The following is a 22,411-nucleotide window of genomic DNA, read 5'->3' as shown; positions in this document are numbered from 1 at the left end:
GAGTTCTATGTCCTTCCTTCATCCTCCCGCACCCTTTCTGGATGTGTCTGGACAGAGCCAAGAACAAGCCAATAACACATTTTCCAAAGGCCTAGGTGAACAGAAAGGATTCTCCAAATGTGAACATAAAGGCTACCCAGTCAATCCATCTCCACAGACTCAGACAAGCACTCAGTAATTCCAAATGCACAACCACTTTCACTACCTACCCAGCAAATGGAGGTGTTCAAAACTCATCTTGAAGTGAAATAACTCTTTAGAGAATCATATACTCAAGGAATTATTTTGGGGAAGTTCTATGGCTTGTGTTATATAAGCGGTCAGATGAGATGGTCATAATGGTCCCTTCTAGCCTTGAAGTCTATTAATCTTAGTTTACTTTTCACATGATATTTTGGTTCCCAACTTCAAAGTCTGATTTGTATAGTGTATTTAGCACTTCTCTGTATAGTCAGCCTGATTCTGCTCTGTTATACCAGTGTAAATTAGGAGCAACCCCACTGAAGCTGAAGGCAGGTGCTAGTTTATAAATTTGGATGAAAATTTGAACACAAGTGAAAGAGCAAAGTGCTTTTTTAAAATATTATACACAGGAGCAGGGAAAGCCTACATAGATTCCAAACACCTGTTGATCGTAGTTAGGGTTACCAGATAGCAACTGTGAAAAAACAGGACGGGGGTTGGGAGTAATAGACGCCTATATAAGAAAAAGTCTCAAAAAACGGGACTGTCCCTTTTAAAAACGGGACATCTGGTCACCTTAATTTTAGTGGACTTTGGACCAGACCATTATTCATCAAAAACCACCTTTTGAAATCCTTGTCATAAAGTTTTTGAATTCTTAGAATTCCTTCTATCAAGTTCAGAAAACGTTGTGGTATAAATAATTTCATAAATTCATTGATTTTAAGGCCAGAACCCAGAAGGGACCATTGTGACCATCTACTCTGATTTCCTGTATAACACAGGCCATACAGCCTAATCCAGTAATTTGTGTATCAAACCCGTAACTTCTATTTGATAATAAATCTGGATTACCAGATCCAGTCCTGATTCTGCATGGCTTTGCAACTTGTGTATTCATTTATGACTGCTCAAAATGAGTATAAAACACAGCCATTCTGATCTGATAGTGTTTTACACCCACTTTGCACACATGTAAATGACAACACAAGGTGCAAGGCAGTGAAGAAACAGGCCATCTTTGCTTTTCAACTTTGTCTAACCACTATAGGTGAAATTCTTCTGTGCTCTCCTTAGCTACAGAAGGCCCCAAGGCTAAGAAATTGGTGTGGTTCTGCTATACAAGGGAGCCAGGAAGGTGAAGGATAATATATGTGGGCTCTATACTCCTCTCCCATGTGCTAATGAGTTCCACAAATGGTAGGAGGGCCAGGGGAGTGACAGGGTTATATCCAGAGAGCATCTATGGACTGTGTGGACTAACTGGCTACAAACCCCATGTGGTGTGGGTTGTGTGGGGTGAGGTAAGAAGTGAGCTGCTACCACTAATTATAGTCCATGGGCTAAAAAGTGGCTACAGCCCATGTACATAGGCATCCTGCAGCCTTTTTCTGAGTTGCAGAGAATGATTCTGTCCTCCTCTACATGTACTGGTCTTCTTCACACAGCCCCAGTTACTTATGCTTTCAATGAGGAATGTGAATTTCCCACTAAATAAGTTAAGTAACAAGTGTACAGTACCTTTTCCATGTAGAAAAGCATTGAAGAACTCATCCCAGGTTTGGAAGGAGGGCAGTGAAGGCATGCTGTTGCTAAAGTGGAAATAAGATACAGCTATATCCTTTGGATTTCGAATCACCATCAATATCTAAGGGAGAAAAAACACTTTCCTAAGGTTTAACAGATAGTTTAATTATCTGTAGGCTGAAAGACATTTACATCAAGCATTCACTAAATATTTCAAATAACAAAAAAATGGTAAAAAAAATCAAAGTCTGTTCATAACTAACTAGCAAACAAAGAGTAGCCACAGTTGTTAAATATTTTGTTCCCTGCAAATAGCTGAAATGGTGACCCTCCAATTTAAAATGGACACTCACCTTGACATTATTCTTGAAAATAGATGTGGGTAGCATATGAGGAAAAACATGTGTTGCGAAAACTCTTCTGGAAGATAATTTCTTTATCCGCTTTAATTAAAGAAAAAAGGAAAGAAAGTGGGAAATAATCTATTCCATGACATTTTATCTTTAAAATATTTTTGCAGGGAATTTTTGTTCTTCTGAATGGGGCCAAGACGACAGGCATGGAGACTGAAGGTTTCCATGCATTTAAGAAGAACACCACATTTAGGAGCGGTGTGACCATCCCAATGGCCCCACCAATAGGCTACAACCTTGAACTCTTAGGGACACCTCTGTTGGTGAGAGGGTAATACAGTTCCATTCTTGCCCTCCCTACAGACTTTCCACAGTGAACCTGTACTGATGGTGGAGGTGGGTTTTGTGAAGTGAACATCTGACCCATGGAAGTCCATAGGAGTTTTGCTAATGACTTTAATGGGAGTAGCAGCAGACCGTTAGTTGCTAAGCAGTCAGATGCAGTCAATTTTCTGTTGGTGTTTCTATGGAACTAGTTACCAACTCCCAAGATTTCTATTCTGTTACTGTATTGGAGCATTGGGTCTTATCAGAATGAAGCAATGTCATGTGGTCTTTAAATCCAAGAGTGCTTTAACACATCAAGAGTCCTCACATAGAAATACCTGTCTGCCTTAGAACTGGCAATACCACCCAGAATACTGTTATCCCTGTTTTACCCAAGTGGCTAGTCAAAGTCTGTGGGCCCTACCGGATGCTCCAGTTGGGATTAGAAATTGATGAATGAGTCTGTTATTTTCTTTGATGCAATCTTGTTTGTGTGCAAGGAATGAACAAAGTTCCTGCATTGAACCAAAAAACAGGACAGAACTTACTTGCTCGTGGTACCAGACTCTTTCAGCCAGCTTGTTCAGGCTGTGTGTGTGTGTAGGGATTCCCTCCTGCTTCTCTTTGTCTCTCTTCCCTTTGTCGTATGGCGCTTCTGCTTGTACTGTCTCTCTCATACACATACCCCAAAAGCTGTTCCCAGTCAAGCCCCTGCTCTTAAAGCCCTTTGGGTCACATAATTCAGCTTCCACTCAACTTTTCCATGTGCCTGTGTTTTGGGGTGCTACTACTGTTGTTTCAATCACCTAGTAACGATGGCTCCTTTACATTTATTCTGAATGGAAGGTTGTGGCCACGCCTGACCTTTGACAAGGTTTAGTGCAACCGATAATAATACTTTTCTTTCATTTCCCATTCCCCCAACCTCTCTCCAACCTCATAAACCTGCAACCCAGCCACTGAGAGAGGGGAACCCATTATAGTACAAATAGAATATACTGTGTATGAAACCTTTATCTATGCCATATAGAGAGTAATTTTAAGTATCCTGTGTAGTTATTATTGATTTGTACTTTCCCCAGAACTTTTTATTTGCTCATTCATCAGTAATTTTTGCCACCTAATATTTGGTGACAGCAGGTTCAATTATTCTAGCCAGAGAGAATTTATTGTAATCATGCAAAGTCATTTCCTGCCAATAGAGTATTCCATACACACTATAGTTTAATTGTTATATGTATCAAACGGCAGATTTTAACAATTTCTACTAATTATTTTATGACAACCTGAAACTTCCCTGGATCTCCAAATTCAAGATATGTATATTCAACTATTTCTTCATCCTGTTTCATTCTCTTCATTTCTTCTTCATTTTTCTTTGCACTTGTTGTAACCAAGTCTCTCAAGATGTGGATAATCCAATTAGTACCTGAAACCAATGGTTTAAAAAACAGTGAGGAGCTGAAACCATTTTAGGGGAAATGGTGAATAGACTCCAAATGAAAAAGAAAAATACTTGGTAAATTTGATCATAAATGAATCCTAGAGAATTGGGAAGTATGAAAAGAATGCAAATATAGCAAATGCAAAACTGTGACAAAAACTGAAGAAGAAGAAGAAGAATGATCTTGGCAATTACCATCCAGGGAGCCTAATTTCAATCCCTACCAAAAAAAGTAAATATTAAGAGAGAAAAAAACATAAATAATCTTCATGATTCTTCTCTCTTATAGAGCACTTTTCATCAGTAGATCCCAAAGGCTTTATAACAGAGATCAGTATCATTATCTCCCTTGTACAGATGGGGAAACTGAGGCATGGACCAGGGAAGTGCCTTGCCGAAGGTCACACAGCAGGCTACTTGGCAGAGTCAAGAATAGAACCCAGTCCAATGTTCTGTCCATTATGCAACACTGCCTAATTAGCAGCTAAGAGACCCAAAAATAATAAGCAACATGGGTTTTATAAGAAATATATCTTGCTAGTTAAATTCACCTATATTTTTGAATAGAGGTGCAATGTCAGAATTGCAACACATACTCATGTGATTAACTTCAAGCATGTGAGTCAGTCCATTGATTCCAGTGGAACTATTAATTTAAGTGTGTAACTGTTTGCAGTGCTGGAACCTGAGTAGATGAAGAGAATGCTGTAGCTGTAATATCTGATTTTAGAAATGAATTTTAAAAGTGTCTCATGGAATCTTACTTTCAAAATTAATGAAAATTGGCTTAGGTATAAACACTGCCAATATGAAGAAAAATTGACTATAGTACCATATACAGTGATAAATTTGAATGTAATAAGTTGAGGAGAAGTGTCTTATGGGACACCCCAGGAGTTGTTGTCAGGTATATTTTAATTTAACTTCTTTATTAGTAATCTGAAGACAGGGATGTAACAAGGCAGTATTAGTAGCGCTCAGGTCACTCATGTTGCAGCAGCATAAAGAAGGCTGCAGGCTCATCTATGAGCAATTAAACACTTTCTGTTAGGAGATTATGAGCACCTGGGTGGTAATCACTTAGGGCAACCAGACAGCAAGTGTGAAAAATCGGGACAGGGGGTGGGGAGTAATAGGAGCCTATACAAGAAAAACACCCAAAAATCAGGACTGTTCCTAGAAAATCTGGACATCTGGTCACCCTATAATCACTGGGCTAATGATGTAATTGGGAGGATATAAAAGGAAGGAACAGGAAGTAAAGGGAATCTCAGAGGGTGAGCACTGCATGGAAGTATCTTCTTGCTGTAAGCCTGCAGTCCACTGTTCTGCTTTGCAAGGAAAGGCTAAATACACAAGTGCTGAAAAAGTAACATCCTGGTGTGTGTTTGTGACTGTGAGGCCATGCGAACTGGCTGGGCAGTGCAGTACATTGGGTGACAGAGAGGCTCTGTAACAAGGGTAAATAAAGTTAGCTAACAATATTTACTTGGGGTGAGGAAAGAGGAATAATGCAAAGGTTTTGGAGAGGTTAGAAACTCAGGCAGAAAAATGCCCTCTGAACAGTGGCTTATTGGATCCTGACCTTGCAAAATTTTTCACTTGTCTGTAATGTTGTATGTGTGAGTGCTCCTGTTGGAATCAGTAGAACTACTCACATGTTAAATCAGGCTTAAGGGTTTGTAGGATTGAGCCCTTAGATGGTTTGTCCCACTTGTGCTCTCAATCGTACGCTACCAAGAGAGAGACCACAATGCCCACCATGCCCTAAAATGGTATGCAGGTTGTCACATGCTTTCTCATGAGGAGAAAAAGATGTTCATTTCAAGAATGTCAGCTTGTAAATTCCCAGACAGAGATCAGGCAATACAAGTTCAACTTATGTTAACTCCCCCCAAAAAAGAGACAACCTTTACAGAAGAGAAAGTAAATAAGCTGTTAAATATTAAATGCCCTTGTGTGTTTGATCTTGTTGCTTATGTGTTAAAAAGCTCTTGGCCTTCTAACAGCAAAAACTTTCTTTCTCTACTCAGGTTGTCAAAGCAACCTCTGTGAGTGACATCTGCTGAGAGATTGTGAAATCTGCCAAAAACCCATAGACCAACCTAGCCTCCAGCCTTTGATGTAAACTTGTTACAGTTTACAATACAAGTTAGCATTTTGTTAACACAATGTCTTTTTAAAGACAATAAATAAAAGTATCATTTTCTCCTTCATAGCATGTGGACATGATTAGCAATCAATCATTTCCCAAGTTTCTGATTATTTATATCCATTTGAAATGGAATTTGAACATGCAGAGGTTTTCCCAGAGCTCAGTGTGCGAAGTTGATCAATAATTTGTAGAAAGTTTATGGCTTCACTAAAATTGAGTTCTTTTCCAGGAAATTATAAAATCCAACATATTTTTTGTTTGTTCTCACTTAAAGTGTTACATCATTTCAGCTTTTTTCTCTAAAATAACTTCAAACAAAATAATATTAAATTAAGACTTTTTGTTCAAAATTTCTTGCAGGAAAAGTTTTGGGGTTTTTTTAGGCAACTCTAGGACTTCACAAACTGTTTGAAAACTTGGTGAATGGAAGAGACACCTGGGGCCTCTCTGAGGGAAAAGGAAGGTTTAGTGTGGACTAGATGAGCATTGATTTGGTCTTTCTGAACCCACTCTGTGTCAAGTTGTGGCCGTTCACATTATTGCTTGATTAGAGAGGGTTTTCTGCCTTAGCCAAGGTCTGCAGTGGGTCTACCTTTTGGCTCTTGCTGTGAGCACTTGGCCCTCTTCTTCACATCCTATAGAAGATTTGTGTGTGTGCGCGTTGTGTCCTATATACACACAGCAGGCCAAATTCTTCACTATTAACTTGGAGCAACTCCACTAAGTTCATCTGGTTGTGTGATGTGAATGCTAAGTGCTGGACTCCGCCATTCAGAAACTGCTGTTCCAGATTTACCAGTGCACTTGCACACAGCTCCTCTGAGACATACCTCAAAGCTCCTTTCATGATTTATTTATTTTATTTAAGCTGAGACTGCAAATCTATCTGACACGGCCAACTTTAAGCCTTATATACAGTCTTCTAACTGAGACCTGCATTACTATGGTAAATGTTGAGGACTTGATTGTGGAACCCATACTCATTTTGATGAGCACTTACTCTTACACATAGCATCAATGGGTTAGCAGGGCAGCTCACATGAGTAAGTACTCATCAATGTGAATAGGATCTAGTCTGCATTGGGGAAGTGTACAAAAAAATTCAAACTCTTTTTGGGGCCTCAAAGTAGACACTGCTCCAGGGAACAAAACAGTTCTTATAACTGATTTAGTTAAATCTCCAACAGCTGAACCAGATTTTGTAAACTTCCCCAGTGCTGTGAAGGCCTTTGCATTCTGCTTTTGGACTCTGACCAGTTAATGATGTGTCATTTATGCTGCCTAAACTAGAGAAATGAACCACTTTGAAATGTTTTGCTTAAACCAGTCCAATCAGTGTGTTCACACTAACCGGGTTGATTTGATTTAAGTTTTGACCATGACTACACTAGCGCTGGCTTAAGCAATTTCAGATACAGAGACTTCAGAGTTCTTAGCTCACTGTCCCTGGCTCAGCTACCAGAAGCAGTGTTTTCTGAGAGATTTTTCAAAGACTACTGCTGCACTGTGTTACAGTAGTAGCAAGGGAACTAGTTCAGATAGTTTACATCTACACTGGCAGCCACCCAGGCCTGGTCTACACTACGCGTTTAAACCGAATTTAGCAGTGTTAAACCGATTTAACCCTGCACCCGTCCACACAATGAGGCCCTTTATATCAATATAAAGGGCTCTTTTAACAGATTTCTGTACTCCTCCCCAATGAGAGGAGTAGTGCTGAAATCGGTATTGCCATGTCGGATTAGGGTTAGTGTGGCCGCAAATCGACGGTATTGGCCTCCGGGTGGTATCCCACAGTGCACCATTGTGACCGCTCTGGAAAGCCATCTGAACTCGGATGCATTGGCCAGGTAGACAGGAAAAGTCCCGCGAACTTTTGAATTTCATTTCCTGTTTGCCCAGCGTGGAGCTCTGATCAGCACTGGTGGCAATGCAGTCCCAAATCCAAAAAGAGCTCCAGCATGGACCGTACGGGAGATAATGGATCTGATCGCTGTATGGGGAGACAAATCTGTTCTATCAGAGCTCCGTTACAGAAGATGAAATGACAAAGCATTTGAAAAAATCTCCAGGCTATGATAGACAGAGGCCACAGCAGGGACTCAGCACAGTGCTGCGTGAGAAGCGTTACGGAAAGCCAAAGAATCAAATGGATGCCCATGGAGGGAGGGAGGGGGGACTGAGGACTCCAGCTATCCCACAGTCCCCGCAGTCTCCGAAAAGCATTTGCATTCTTGGCTGAGCTCCAAATGCCTGAAGGGTCAAAAACATTTTCCCGGGTGTTTCAGGGTGTATGTCATCAATTTACACCCTTCCTCCCCCCCCGAAAGAAAAGGGAAAAAAATCGTTTCTCGCCTTTTTTCAATGTCACCCTATGTCTACTGCATGCTGCTGGTAGACGGGGTGCTGCAGCGCTGAACACCAGCATCCCCTTCCCGGTGGCAGATGGTACAATATGACTGCTATCCATTGTCATCATCAGCCCGTGAGTACTCCTGGCTGGCCTCGGTGAGGTCAGCCAGGGGTGCCTGGGTAAAAATAGGAATGACTCCCGGTCATTCCCAGCAGATGGTACAAAAGGATTGGTAACCGTCCTCATCATAGCAACTGGGGGCTGAGCTCCATCAGCCCCCCCCCCCCCATTTCATGTCTAAAGAAAAGATTCTATGCTGCCTGGACTATCATAGCAGCGGGATGCTGCGCTCCTCTCCCCCCACACCCTTTAATGTCCTGCCTGGACTATCATAGCAGCTGGAGGCTGCCTCCCCCTCATTTTATCTCACTAAAAGTCTGTGTTTCTTATTCCTGCATTCTTTATTACTTCATCACACAAATGGGGGGACACTGCCACGGTAGCCCAGGAGGGTTGGGGGAGGAGGGAAGCAACAGGGGGGTTGTTGCAGGGGCACCCCCTAGAATGGCATGCAGCTTATCATTTCTGCAGGATCTCTGGGGTTCTGACATGGAGCGGCTGTGCTCTCTGGTTCTCTAGTACACTTGCCCCATATTCTAGGCAGGACTGACTCTGTTTTTAGACAAAACATAAAGAAGTGAATGTCCTAGGGAGTCATTCTGATTTTTGTCCATGCACCCCCCCGGCCGACCTCAGCGAGGCCAGCCAGGAGCACCCATGACAGCAGCAGATAGCACAAAAGGATTGATAACCATCATCGCCAATTTCCAAATGCAAACGCTGCAAAATGACTGATAACCATCATCTCATTGCCAATTTACAATGACAGATGGTGCAATAGGGATGGTAATAGTCTCTGCTACCTTGCAAAGGCAAATGAATTCTGCTGTGTAGCACTGCAGTACCGCCTCTGTCAGCAGCATCCAGTACACATACGGTGACAGTGACAAAAGGCAAAACAGGCTCCATGGTTGCCATGCTATGGCTTCTGCCAGGGCAATCCAGGTGAAAAAGGGCATGAAATGATTGTCTGCCATTGCTTTCACGGAGGAAGGATTGAGTGACGACATTTACCCAGAATCACCCGCGACACTGTTTTTGCCCCATCATGCATTGGAATCTCAACCCAAAATTCCAATAGGTGGGGGAGACTGCGGGAACTATGGGATAGCTACGGGATAGCTACCCACAGTGCAACGCTCCGGAAATTGACGCTAGCCTCGGTACATGGACGCACACCGCCGAATTAATGTGCTTAGTGTGGCCGCGTGCACTCGACTTTATACAATCTGTTTTAAAAAACCGGTTTCTGTAAAATCGGAATAATCCCGTAATGTAGACATACCCCCAGTTTAGACAGAACCAGTTCATGAGAACCTGTGGAAAGCCTAGTTGTCTACAGCCCATTCTTGGAATGCTTGTAAACCAGATGGAATCTTTGTGTGCCTGGACACAAATGTTTTACCAGTGTTCAAGGCAATCAAATCAGCTTTTAGACTGGCCAATTTCTCTAGCGTAGGCAAGGCTGAAAAAGGCAGCAGCACTTACATTGCATCCTAAGAGATTTTACAATAGGTTTCAGTCCCATGGTCAATAAAATAAACATCTAAAACCTTATCAGAAGATCTGTTTTCTGGCTGGAACACCTAGTTTTCCTATTGTGTTTTCTTTCCTTCCAGTAGTTTTCCAATCTGCCTCCATGTTAGCTGGTGTTTGCACTTGATATGGTTCAGTTTATGAATGCAAACATCATAACCGAGCATGAGAATGCATGTTTAGTTTTACATGGAACTTTTTCTGAAAAAAAAAAGATAGTAATACCTGTTTGCCAAAGTGGTTTTATAGATTACTGGCTGTTACTAAAAGTTATAGAGTTCAAAGGACTTTGAGAAGTAAGTATGTAAATATGACCATACTGGATGAGACCAATGATCCCTCTAGCCCAGTATTCTGTCATCCAACAGTGGCCAGTGCCAGATGCTTCAGAGGGAATGAACAGAACAGAGCAATTATTGAGTAATCCATCTCCTGTTGTTCAGTCCCAGCTTCTGGCAGTCAGAGGTTTAGGGACACCCAGATCATGGGGTTGTATCTCTTACCAAATTGGCTAATAGCCATTGATGGACCTATCCTCCATGAATTTATCTAGTTCTTTTTTGAACCCTGTTATACTTTTGGCCTTCATGACATCCCCTAGCAATGAGTTCTCCAGCTTGACTGTGAATTGTATAAGGAAGTGCTTCCTTACAGGGCTCCCAGGCCCTAAAGTAATACAAATAAATAATAATGATAGCTGCATTTTTGCACCTATGAAATTTATTTTTAAAAATACCAACATACATTTTTAGTTCTATCCATCTAATGATAAATATACTGTGAAAGGCTAAATCCAATTATTTTTGCACATTTCTTGCTTTAAAGGAGATTCAAAAAATATCATTCTCTGTTCCTCAGAATCACAGAGATAAGAGAAAGTACAGGAAAGCATAATGCATGTCAGTTTTTAAAGGAACATTAGAAAATCAGCTCCACTGAAATATTAGAACCTATAAAGGAGTTCCTCTCTACACCACCTGCAGGTGCACTCATCACCAATGAGAAGCTGTACTGGTGCAAAAAGAACAGGAGTACTTGTGGCACCTTAAAGACTAACAAATTTATTTTAGCATGAGCTTTCGTGAGCTGCAGCTCACTTCTTCGGATGCATAGAATGGAACACACAGACAGGGAATATTTATACATACAGAGAACATGAAAAGGTGGAAGTATGCATACCAACAGGCAGAGTCTAATCAATTGAGATGAGCTATCGTCAGCAGGAGGAAAAAAAAACTTTTTGAAGTGATAATTAAGATGGCCCATAGAAGGTGTGAGGAGAACTTAACATAGGGAAATAGATTCAATTGGTGTAATGACCCAACCATTCCCAGTCTTTGTTTAGGCCACAGTTAATAGTATCTAGTTTGCATATTAATTTAAGTTCAGCAGTTTCTCTTTGGAGTCTGTTTTTGAAGTTTTTTTGTTGCAAAATTGCCACCTTCAAGTCTGTCACTGAGTGGTTAGAGAGGTTGAAGTGTTCTCCCACTGGTTTTTGAATGTTATGATTCCTGATGTCAGATTTGTGTCCATTTATTCTTTTGCGTAGAGACTGTCCGGTTTGGCCAATGTACATGGCAGAGGGGCATTGCTGGCACATGATGGCATATATTACGTTGGTAGAAGTGCAGGTGTACGAGCCCCTGATGGCGTGTCTGATGTGATTAGGTCCTATGATGGTGTCACTTGAATGGATATGTGGACAGAGCTGGCATCGGGCTTTGTTGCAAGGATAGGTTCCTGGGTTAGTGTTTATGTTGTATGGTGTGCGGTTGCTGGTGAGTATTTGCTTCAGGTTGGGAGGCTGTCTATAAGCGAGGACTGGCCTGTCTCCCAAGATCTGTGAGAGTGAGGGATCATCTTTAAGGATAGGTTGTAAATCTTTGATGATGCACTGGAGAGGTTTTAGTTGGGGGCTGTAGGTGATGGCTAGTGGTGTTCTGTTATTTTCTTTTTTAGGCCTGTCCTGTAGTAGGTGGCTTCTGGGTACTCTTCTGGCTCTGTCAATCTGTTTTTTCACTTCAGCAGGTGGGTATTGTAGGTTTAAGAATGCTTGATAGAGATCTTGTAGGTGTTTATCTCTGTCTGAGGGATTGGAGCAAATACGGTTGTATCTTAGAGCTTGGCTGTAGACAATGGATCGTGTGGTGTGTCCGGGATGGAAGCTGGAGGCATGTAAGTAAGTATAGCAGTCAGTGGGTTTCCGGTATAGGGTGGTATTTATGTGACCATCGTTTATTAGCACAGTAGTGTCTAGGAAATGGACCGCTTGTGTGGATTGGTCTAGGCTCAGGTTGATGGTGGGATGGAAACTGTTAAAATCACGGTGGAATTCCTCGAGGGCTTCTTTTCCATGAGTCCAGATGATGAAGATGTCATCAATGTAGCGCAAGTAGAGTAGGGGCGTTAGGGAACGAGAGTTAAGGAAGTGTTGTTCTAAGTCAGCCATAAAGATGTTGGCATACTGAGGGGCCATGCGGGTACCCATAGCAGTGCCACTGACTTGAAGATATATATTGTCCCCAAATGTGAAATAGTTGTGGGTGAGGACAAAGTCACAAAGTTCAGCCACCAGGTTAGCCGTGATATTATCGGGGATACTGTTCCTGATGGCTTGTAGTCCATCTTTGTGTGGAATGTTAGTGTAGAGGGCTTCCACATCCATAGTGGCCAGAATGGTGTTTTCTGGAAGATCACTGATGGATTGTAGTTTCCTCAGGAAGTCAGTGGTGTCTCGAAGATAGCTGGGAGTGCTGGTAGCATAGGGCCTGAGGAGAGAGTCCACATAGCCAGACAATCCTGCTGTTAAAGTACCAATGCTTGAGATGATGGGGCGTCCAGGATTTCCAGGTTTATGGATCTTGGGTAGCAAATAGAATACACCTGGTCGGGGTTCCAGGCTTGTGTCTGTATAGATCTGTTCCTGTGCTTTCTCAGGGAGTTTTTTGAGTAGATGGTGTAGTTTCTTTTGGTAATCATCAGTGGGATCAGAGGGTAATGGCTTGTAGAATGTGGAGTTAGAGAGCTGCCTGGCAGCCTCTTGTTCATATTCCGACCTATTCATGATGACGACAGCACCTCCTTTGTCAGCCTGTTTGATTATGATGTCAGAGTTGTTCTTGAGGCTGTTGATGGCATTGTGTTCAGCACGGCTTAGGTTATGGGGCAAGTGATGTTGCTTTTCCACAATTTCAGCCCGTGCACGGTGACGGAAGCAATCTATGTAGAAGTCTAGTCTGTTGTTTCGACCCTCAGGAGGAGTCCATGCAGAATCCTTTTTATTATAGCGTTGGTAGGAAGGATTCTGTGGGTTAGTATGTAGTTCAGAGGTGTGTTGGAAGTATTCTTTGAGTCGGAGATGGCGAAAGTAGGATTCTAGGTCACCGCAAAACTGTATCATATTCGTGGATCTGGAAGGACAAAAGGAGAGTCCCCAAGATAGGACAGATTCTTCTGCTGGGCTAAGAGAATAGCTGGAAAGATTAACAATATTGTTGGGTGGGTTAAGGGAGCTACTGTTGTGGCTCCTTGTGCCATGTAGCAGTTTAGACTTTCCAGCTATTCTCTTAGCCCAGCAGAAGAATCTGTCCTATCTCGGGGACTCTCCTTTTGTCCTTCCAGATCCACGAATATGATACAGTTTTGCGGTAACCTAGAATCCTACTTTGGTCCTTTGGTCTAGGAGTATTGGCATATATAGATACAAGTCTTATTGTTTTATTATATATAGATTCTGGAAGGTGTTTACATACCCTGTTGATTGGCACAGCACAAGCACCTAAAAATATCTAATCTTCTTGATGACTGTTTAAACTGATTGAAGGTAGACTTAAGGGGAAGATTTTTTCAAAGCACAAAGGAAAGTTAAGTGCCCATCTCCCATTGAAAATCAATGGGAATTGGGTGACTGACTTCAATTTTGGCCCTAATAACATCTCCCCTTAGTTGTATGATGTAGGCTATTTCATGTTACTATGATAACATTAAAACTACCTGTTAATTTCCCAACCCAGGTGCATTTAATTCATAACTGTAGCACTGCACTAATATAGATTGGTTTCTGTTGTGTGAATAGGTATTTCTGGTTGGTTGGTTTGTTTTCCTTTTTTTGGCATTTAATTCAGTAGCTACCTATTCATCGTTTTCCATCATGTTGGAGAATCCAGATTTTTACCTTTGTTAAAATGCATAGCTGTGACTTTCTAGTTCTACAGTGCAGAAAATAATGATTAGTGTTTGTGCTGTTGTTCAATAACTTATGTGAGTAAATGTTTAGCTTGTTTTTAATGTTACATAATGAAAGTTGGGGAGGCAGTGTGGCCTACTGAATAGACTGGGATTCAAGAGACCTGGGTTCTATTCTTGGCTCTACCACTAGCCTGCTGGGTGACTTTGGGCAAGTCACTTTACTGCTTTATGCCTCAGTTTCCCCATCTGTAACATAGGGGCAATGATACTGACTTCCTTTGTAAAACACTTTGAGGTCTACTAATGAGAGAGCTAGGTAAAATTATTTATTTAAGTTCAGCCATAATATTTGTGCTCTTTCTTCTGGTGTAGTTAAATGGAAGGAGATTGCATTCAGTGGAGATGATGCTGCAATTTCAGAGAGCAAAATCTTCTCCCTGCCCACCACAAAAATTGTTTTTTGCTTGCAATAACATTAGCTTTTAATAGGGGATAATGATCATTTGCTTCATCACACTGTTACTTCTGAAAATGTCCAATTGTATGCACAGTGGCTATTGCTTTGCAAAGAAAACTCTATTCTCATCTGAACTACTTCAGGCCTGGTTCATGAACTAAACTGAAGTTACACCTCTTGGAAGATTAATTTATGAAATGTAAGATGACCTGAATACAATGACATTTGGGAGGGTGTCTTGGGCCATATTTAAAGTTTTGTATATTGAGGCAGAGCACGCCTTCCAGCAGGAAAGCTATTGGAACCAGAGTGCTGTAACCACCCGATCCAGAATCATTCTCTGGATCAATGAACATTTAATTATTTATGCAAAGTGAAACAGCTTCAACAGCAGAGACTGAGAGAGACCAATATACACACACCAGAAGACTCCCTAACCTGGTGGTTAGGGCACATATCTAGGATATGGAAGACCTAACTTCAAGTCCTTATGCTAGAGGAGGGAATTTTAACTTGATTTTTCCATATTTCAGGAAAGTACCTGAGTCTCTAGGCTAAGGGGGGGTGGGGAAGGGAACCACCTCATCCCCTATTTGGTGGATGGTCCTTAAGACCCTTTGTGAACCTAGCCCTTCATTTCATAATTTATTTTGCTTTTATTTAAAAAAATTATTAAAGATGCCAGAAACTGAAATGTTTCATTTTGGGTCAAGCAGCATGATGAGCTTGACCCAAAATGATTTTTTTCTATCTTTTTAATTCACTGAAAATTCTGAAATTTTGGTTTCAGCTTGACCCCAAATCTTTTTTCAGAACTGCCAGTGAAATGAAAAATCAGTTATTCACACAGCTCTAAAAGAGTCAAATTCTCCTTGCTTCACAGATTTTTTTTTTTTTTAAGACCGGAAGGGACCATTTGATCACTTAGTTTGATCGCCTATATAACACAGATAATAGACTTTCACCCAGTTACTCTTGTTTTGAGCCCAATAATTTGCTGTTGAATCACACCTCCAATGTTTGCCATCTACCTTTGAACCATATTTTTCCAGACTGCAGTTTACAATATGCAGCATCTTATAAGACATGAGTTTTAATTTCCTTCTCCTGCTAGCTTTCTGTCCATTGTTTAGAAGTTTCATGTTGGTGCCTGCTAGTTCATACTATCTGATTGTTTGAGGATAAACTGCATTTCTAATTAATTTTTTTCATTTGTTCAGTTTTTGAAGCTGGCCATGTACAGCAAACTGTGACAGATAAGAACTGGATTTTCCATATGCCCTTTCTGATGGCTAATACACTTAGTTTGAGGTTAAGTTATCATTAAAAAACTTAGTATAAGAAAACGAAAAGCCAAGATTAAAATACATTAGAAAAAAATATCAATAGAAAACTTACATTTCCCTCACTTGAATCTACATCTGATAAATGGCCTCAGACATATAGGAACATTGGATTAATAATGAAATCCTGATATGCTGTAGTAGAAAATCTGAGGGCTTGTCTACACTTGAAATAGTACAGTGCACAGATGCACTGTTGAAGTTGGGCTGCTGTAGCGCTTCCCTGTAGATATTACCTATGCAGATAGGAGGGGTTCTCCTGTTGGCATAGTTAATCCACCTCCCCAAGAGGTGGTAGCTAGGCTGACAGATGAATTCTTCCATCCACCTAAAGCTGTCTACACTAGGTGTTAAGTTGTCTTAGCAATGCCTCTCAGGCGTGGGGATTTTTCACACCCCTGAGCGTCATCGTTAAACCAGTTTAATTTACTGGTGTAGACCAAGCCTGAGAGCGAGGTACACAGTTCTCTGAAGGCTAGTGGTAACATCCAACAAGCTTAAACACCCACATCTGAAACATACCGGTAATCAGCAACTTTATTGTGAGCCTGCATCCAGCCTGCCCAGGGCCCCTGCACACAGCTCCCTTGTCCATGACAGAAGGAATCTGGTCAAAATATAAAGTGGCTGCATTAAGGACCAAATTAACTGATTCTAGCCCCCTAATCATAGGAGTCCCCCCTTAATTCTCAGTTCTCCTGCCCCCTCTTCCCTCCTCCCCCTTTTGTGGATGAGACAGCCTGATGTGGCTCAGACTGTGCATATTGATACCAAATACTACGTATGTGTAAGGAGATAAAGCCTTACAAACCATAACTGACTTTTGCTCGTTTATCTTCTCAGCCTTACAGTAATTGTTCTGCAGTGAATACAAGAAAATATATTACCCCCATCCTCATGGAGTACACTTGAACAATCTCCAGTACATGATCTTCATAGCGAAGCTAGCTTAGCATCAGCAAAAAGGGATAGTCTCATTGTTTTAAATTACATGTCTATATTAATAATGTTAATGACCTAAAACTATTTTCATTTGAAGCAAAGAAAACAATATATTTACCTGTTTTAGGGTATCCCACTAATAACACATCATCACTCCTGGCTTCAAAGGACTCAAGAGCTTTGAAAGTTTCTGCACTGCAATCGATAACAGGGTACAAAACCCCCTTATAGGAGCACAGCAGGTCCTCTGGGACCATCTTTTCAGCAGTAGCCATGGCCTGATCCAACCTCTCAATGAATTTCTTCCTGGCAGTAGTCATTTTGCCTCTCTCTGGCTGTGGAAGTCTGAGCAGATAGACACAGACTGCTTTGAAGAGGTTTCCTGACTGACTCCTCCTGCACAGCTATGGAGAAAATTTTAACCTGTAAGCATTAACAGTGTTGACAACTCTTGCAGATTTATGGCCAGTCACATGATTTTGCCCCCTGCTGAAGCTGTTCCCAGCAGCCGCCTACTTCCTTGATCCCTTTCCTCCTTCCCCGCACTGTCCCCTGCCCACCTTAGCCCCACATTCCCCTCCCCCACCATCTCAACTCTCATTGCTCCCTGTCCCCAGCAGGTACCTGTGGTGGCCCCCACAGCTGTACCCATGTTCCACACAGTGCACACAACTCGCAGAGGCTGGGCTGCCTGGAGGGCAGAGTAAAAAGGGCAGTTTGTCACCAGTGCTCCCAAACTGACTGGTGCTGCAACCCCATGCATGAGGTCACAGCACCACTCAATGAAGCTTGGTCTGGTAGCTCTGCCACTGACACTGCCCCCCCCCCCGAAATGAGGGGTTCAGTTGTGTGTGCTAGGTGAAAAATTTCTGGGGGCACCCCAGGTGTACCTGCTGCATGGTTCCTTGCCCCCAACCAGCCTACCGTACTCTGGCGCCTGCTTTCCCTCCCTCTGTCCTGATCTCTCCTGGCTCACTGCTCCCAGTCAGTACCTGCTCCCATCCCCTTCCTCCTTTGCCTCAAGCCCCATTTACTTCCTCTTCCCAAAGCTTCTGCTCTCCCAAGTCATCCTCTCCCATCCCAGCCATCACCACTCCTCAGCCCTGGCAGGTACCTGCTCCCCAGCCTCATGCTAGGCTCCTCAGCAGGTACCTGCTGCCCTGAGCCCTCCCCACTCCTCAACCCCTGCTGCCATTTGTTCCTCCAAACCCCCAGAGCCTGGGTTCTGAATGCCAGCCATCCGGCAGCAATATTTCACCTTGCCAAAGGGTTCCCATAAATAGTTGTGTAGGTATTTTTAACTCGTTTCTTAAGAGTATTTGACGTTTTTATACAAATCCCACCAACTCCCTATTGTCCCATCCCCCAAACTGCTCCCACGTATCCTTGGAGTCTGCATAGCAGAGCCTGATGGTCTTGATTCCCCACCCTGCAAGCTTCTGGGGGTAACTGACTAGCCTGCACCTCCATCCTCTTTCTTCAGGGGCAAAACAGAGCCACTATCATCCAGAGATGCTCTCTTCCTGCACCTGCTGGTCTGGTCTGGAACAGCTGGCTCCCACACTTAGCCAGCTGAGCTCTAGGCCCCAACCTTCTAAAGGCAGAGGGGGCTTTCCCAGCTCACTTCTCAGTGGGCTGGGGATCCCTCTGGGGGCAGCTCATATCTGGGTTGGAGTAACACCCTGAAATTGGGCAGGCGGGGGGAAGGCTTTCCCAAGGCCTGAGGGCTTCCTGCAGGAGAGCAGCTGGATCAGGGGCAGTAGCCAGGCCCACAAAAAGGTGAGCGGCACTAATTGACTTCTGTGGGGCAAGTAGTAGCAGTAGCAACTGACTTTTGGTGGGGGAGCATAATGTTTTATGCAGCTCCATGTGTGAGGTCCCCTGTCAGTGAGGGAGTCTCCAAAGTTCCTCACATGATCCCCTCCTCCCCCAAGCATTGGCAGGAGTCTGTATAGGGGAGATTAATGACTTTGTCACACTGGTGAGAAATGTCATGCATGGAGCTGTGCAGACTTTAGCATCTGTGGGAACAGGTGGCTGCCATGGCCTGGGAGGGTGAGAAAGAGAGCACGGGACCTGCATTATTGTGAGAACGCCTACAGCAGGGGCCAGAATCTTCTCTCTTGCAATAAGTATGAGAATTGGCAATACTGTGATCATCGCACACACATTGGGAGCAGGCAGAGAGAGTTTAAAAATCTGAAGACAGACTAAAACACATGATTTCATCTCTTTAAAGATACTTGTGATTTATTTTTAGGTCAATCTCATTATTTTGGGGGGTCTGACTTGGATTTTTGAACTCTTGGTATTGGCAATGCTGCTGTAATCATGAGAAGAATAAGGAATACAGGGACATTGTCCCAATCCCTAGACTACAACTGTCTGTATCCAAAACTATCCTAGTTTGAGGGGTGTACTGGAACTAGTATATCAGCCTGAGGAGTGTCTGTGATATTGGCTGATATTCAGCAAAAAATGTAAGCATATACTTAAATCCCATTGAAGTCAGTTGGATTTAAGAATATGCTTAAAGTTGTGCTCAAGTGCTGTCCTGAAGAGTGAGGTTCAAAGCTGAAAGAATAACACTTCTTTTTTTCTGTTTGCCCATGGACATTCAGTATCAGCACTGTGCCCATCCTTAGGGAGATTTCTAAAAATCAATAGCTATGAAAAGCAAACATGGATTATGAAAACTGGGGATTAAAATAACAGAGGGCAAGTAGGTAAGAAAGCTTCACTCATTACATTTGTTCTATCAGCAATCATGTCACTCTGAAAATTTGGAAGATCAGATAAGACGTACTCTCAAATTTGACATTTAATAAGACAATACAGGAAATCTGGATTAACTAGTTTATATGGGCAACATGATTCCCTCAATGTATAATCTGAATATTAAAAATTATCCTATCCACACTGATAATTCAGGATCTTAATACAGAAGCTATGGAAATAGGAGAAATCTGCAAGTACAATTCTGATGGTTGTTTACTTAAAGCAGCACATGCAGTCAGACATGACATATGAGGGCAACAAGATCTTCCCCAGTGTCTAGATGTTAGCCCAACCGTACAGGTGAGATGGAAGGAAATTACCATCACCAAGAAAGCTTTTATAGACTTGGTAATTTAAATGGTTTAAGAACAAGATGACAGATCTCAAACTGTTTTTTTCAGTAGGGAATGATCACCAAATGGGGGGGCGGTCTTTCTAATGTGGTTCTGCGGGGATTGGTTCTAGGTCCAACGCTATTCAATATTTTTCATCAAATCAATGATCTAGGAGTAACTATAAAATCACTTCTGATAAAATTTGTTGATTGGTGGAGTGGGGAATGATGATGACAGGCCAGTTGTACTGAGCAATTTGGATCACTTGGTAAGCTGGGCCCATCCAATTCAAATTAGGATACAGCCAAATGCAATATCATATATCTAGAAAGACAAACCATTCCCCCTGCTTCCTCCCCCCTCCCTTTTCCTAGGAGAGAGAGATACCTTGATTCAAACTCCTTGAATCTCCCACACACAGGGAAGCAGCCCACTTCCCCTCTCTCTCTCTCTCCTAGCCACTTTGGGGAGATATACACCAAGTCAAATCCTTGACTCAACACAAAGAGGGACTCACTTCCCCCCTCCCCTTCCCTAGTCCTGGAAAAAGATACCTGATTCAAACTGCTTGAATCAAACCCAGGAGGACTGTCTCTTCCCCCCTCACCTTCCCCTGAATTTCCACAGAAGAAGGAATTAACCAAGTCCAAAGAAAAGAAAAGAATTTATTAAGAGAACAAAAAGAAAATACAGCAAGCTGGACACTCATAGGGTATAACCTTATCAATCTCTGGAGAGAATCCCCTCTCCCCATTTTCTCAGTAAAAGCAATATCAGCAAACAGGAATAAAGCATTTCCTTTAGCAAACACACAATTGCAAATATAGAAATCAAATCATAAGACTAATTCGCCTTTCTAATTAATACTCACTATTACATAGTAGAAACTACTCCAGGAGAACTTGGAGACATGACTGTCCTCTTAGATCCAAAAAGAGTTCTCACACAGACAAAGGCTTCCCTCCACAGAGATTTGAAAAAATCTTATCTCTGATTGGTCCTCTGGTCAGGTGGTCACCAGGTACTACATGTTAACCCTTTCCAGAGAAAAGAGACCTTAACCCTTAACTATCTGTTTATGACAAGGGCCATACCTACAGACTGGGAGACTGTATCCTGGAAAACAGTGACTTTTAAGCTCATTTAAGGGTTATAATTGAAAAGCAACTGAATAAGAGCTCCCATGGCAATGCTATGGCAAAAAAGGGTTAATGCAATCCTTGGATGTATCAAGAGGGGAGTGATGAGTAGGAGTTATTTTACCTAGGTGTGGCATTGGTGACACCAGTACTGGAATGCTGTGTCCAGTTCTGCTGGCCACGTTTTATAAAAGATGTTGAAATAATTGGAGAAAGTGCAGAAAAGAGTGTCAAAAAGTTTTTTGAGAACTAGAGAAACAGCCTTCTAGTGAGAAACTTAGGGAGCATAATCCACGTAGTTTATCAAAAAGAAGATTAAGACTTTGTCTACACTTACAGCGCTGTGCCACTGTTGTGCTTAGTGAAGACATTACCTATGCTGATGGGACAGCTTCTCCCATTGGCATAAGTACTCCACCTCCCTGAGAGGTGGTAGCTATGTTGACAGGATAAGCCCTCCCACCAGCATTGTGCTGTTTACACCAAAGTTTGGTCATTATAACTGCATTGCTCAGGGGTGTGGATTTTCCACACCCCTGAGTAATGCAGTTATACCAACGTAAGTTCATAGTGCATACCAGGGCTAAGAGGTGACTTAATTACAGTGTATAATTACCTTCATGGGGAGAAATACCAGGTACTAAAGTGCTCTCTAATCTAGTGGAGAAAGGTGCAACAAGAACTAATGGCTAGAAGTTGAAGTCAGACAAATTCAAATTAGAAATAAAGCATAATTTTTTTTGATAGTGAGATGCATTAACCTTTGGAACAAGCTACCAGTGGGGCAGTTGTGAATTCTCCATCTCATGATTTTTTTTTTTCAGATGAACACTGGATGCTTTTCTGGAAGATATATTTCACTCAATTATTCCTGTATTAAGCCCAATAATTTGTATTGGGCCAAATCATAACAGGCTGTGATACACAGGTCAGATTTCTGGCCTTAAAATCTATGAATTAGGACAACAATAGTGTTTTCAACGAAACTGAAAGTGATGTTAAGTGAGAAAATTCTAATGTTCTGGGACTCTACAGCTGTGGAAAACATTCTGGACAACATTCTGAAGGACTTGATGGCAATGTAATGTTTGAAAGGCACTTCATAATTTGTACTCTTTAGCAGATAGAAGTGAATTGGGTGGGAATACTGAATTGATAGATATGGGACCAGTACCAATCATGTTTGCCAGAAGCTGGGAATGGGCGATGGGATGGATCACTTGATGATTAC

The 22,411-nt window shown here is 42.1% G+C and overlaps 1 protein-coding gene across 2 annotated transcripts in view; it reads right to left on the bottom strand.

The window, feature by feature from the left end:
- LOC123366239 (sulfotransferase 6B1-like) overlaps positions 1–18,396 on the bottom strand; it is a 50,500-nt gene extending 32,104 nt beyond the window's left edge. Inside the window, exons 1-5 of one of the 2 annotated variants that reach the window (XM_045009506.1) lie at positions 18,357–18,396; positions 17,047–17,332; positions 3,677–3,819; positions 2,064–2,153; positions 1,705–1,831 (exon numbers count right to left, since the gene is read on the bottom strand). In XM_045009506.1, the coding sequence (XP_044865441.1) occupies positions 1,705–1,831; positions 2,064–2,153; positions 3,677–3,819; positions 17,047–17,248 (562 nt within the window). In that variant the 5' untranslated portion in view covers positions 17,249–17,332; positions 18,357–18,396. Of the gene's footprint in view, positions 1–1,704; positions 1,832–2,063; positions 2,556–3,676; positions 3,820–17,046; positions 17,333–18,356 lie in introns of those variants that run through there. The other variant, XM_045009507.1, reaches the window with a different exon arrangement.
- Between the last annotated feature and the right edge of the window lie 4,015 nt (positions 18,397–22,411).

Source organism: Mauremys mutica, chromosome 3, assembly GCF_020497125.1.
Source record: "Mauremys mutica isolate MM-2020 ecotype Southern chromosome 3, ASM2049712v1, whole genome shotgun sequence".
NCBI lineage: Eukaryota > Metazoa > Chordata > Testudines > Geoemydidae > Mauremys > Mauremys mutica.
This window is presented reverse-complemented; position numbering and strand designations above follow the sequence as displayed.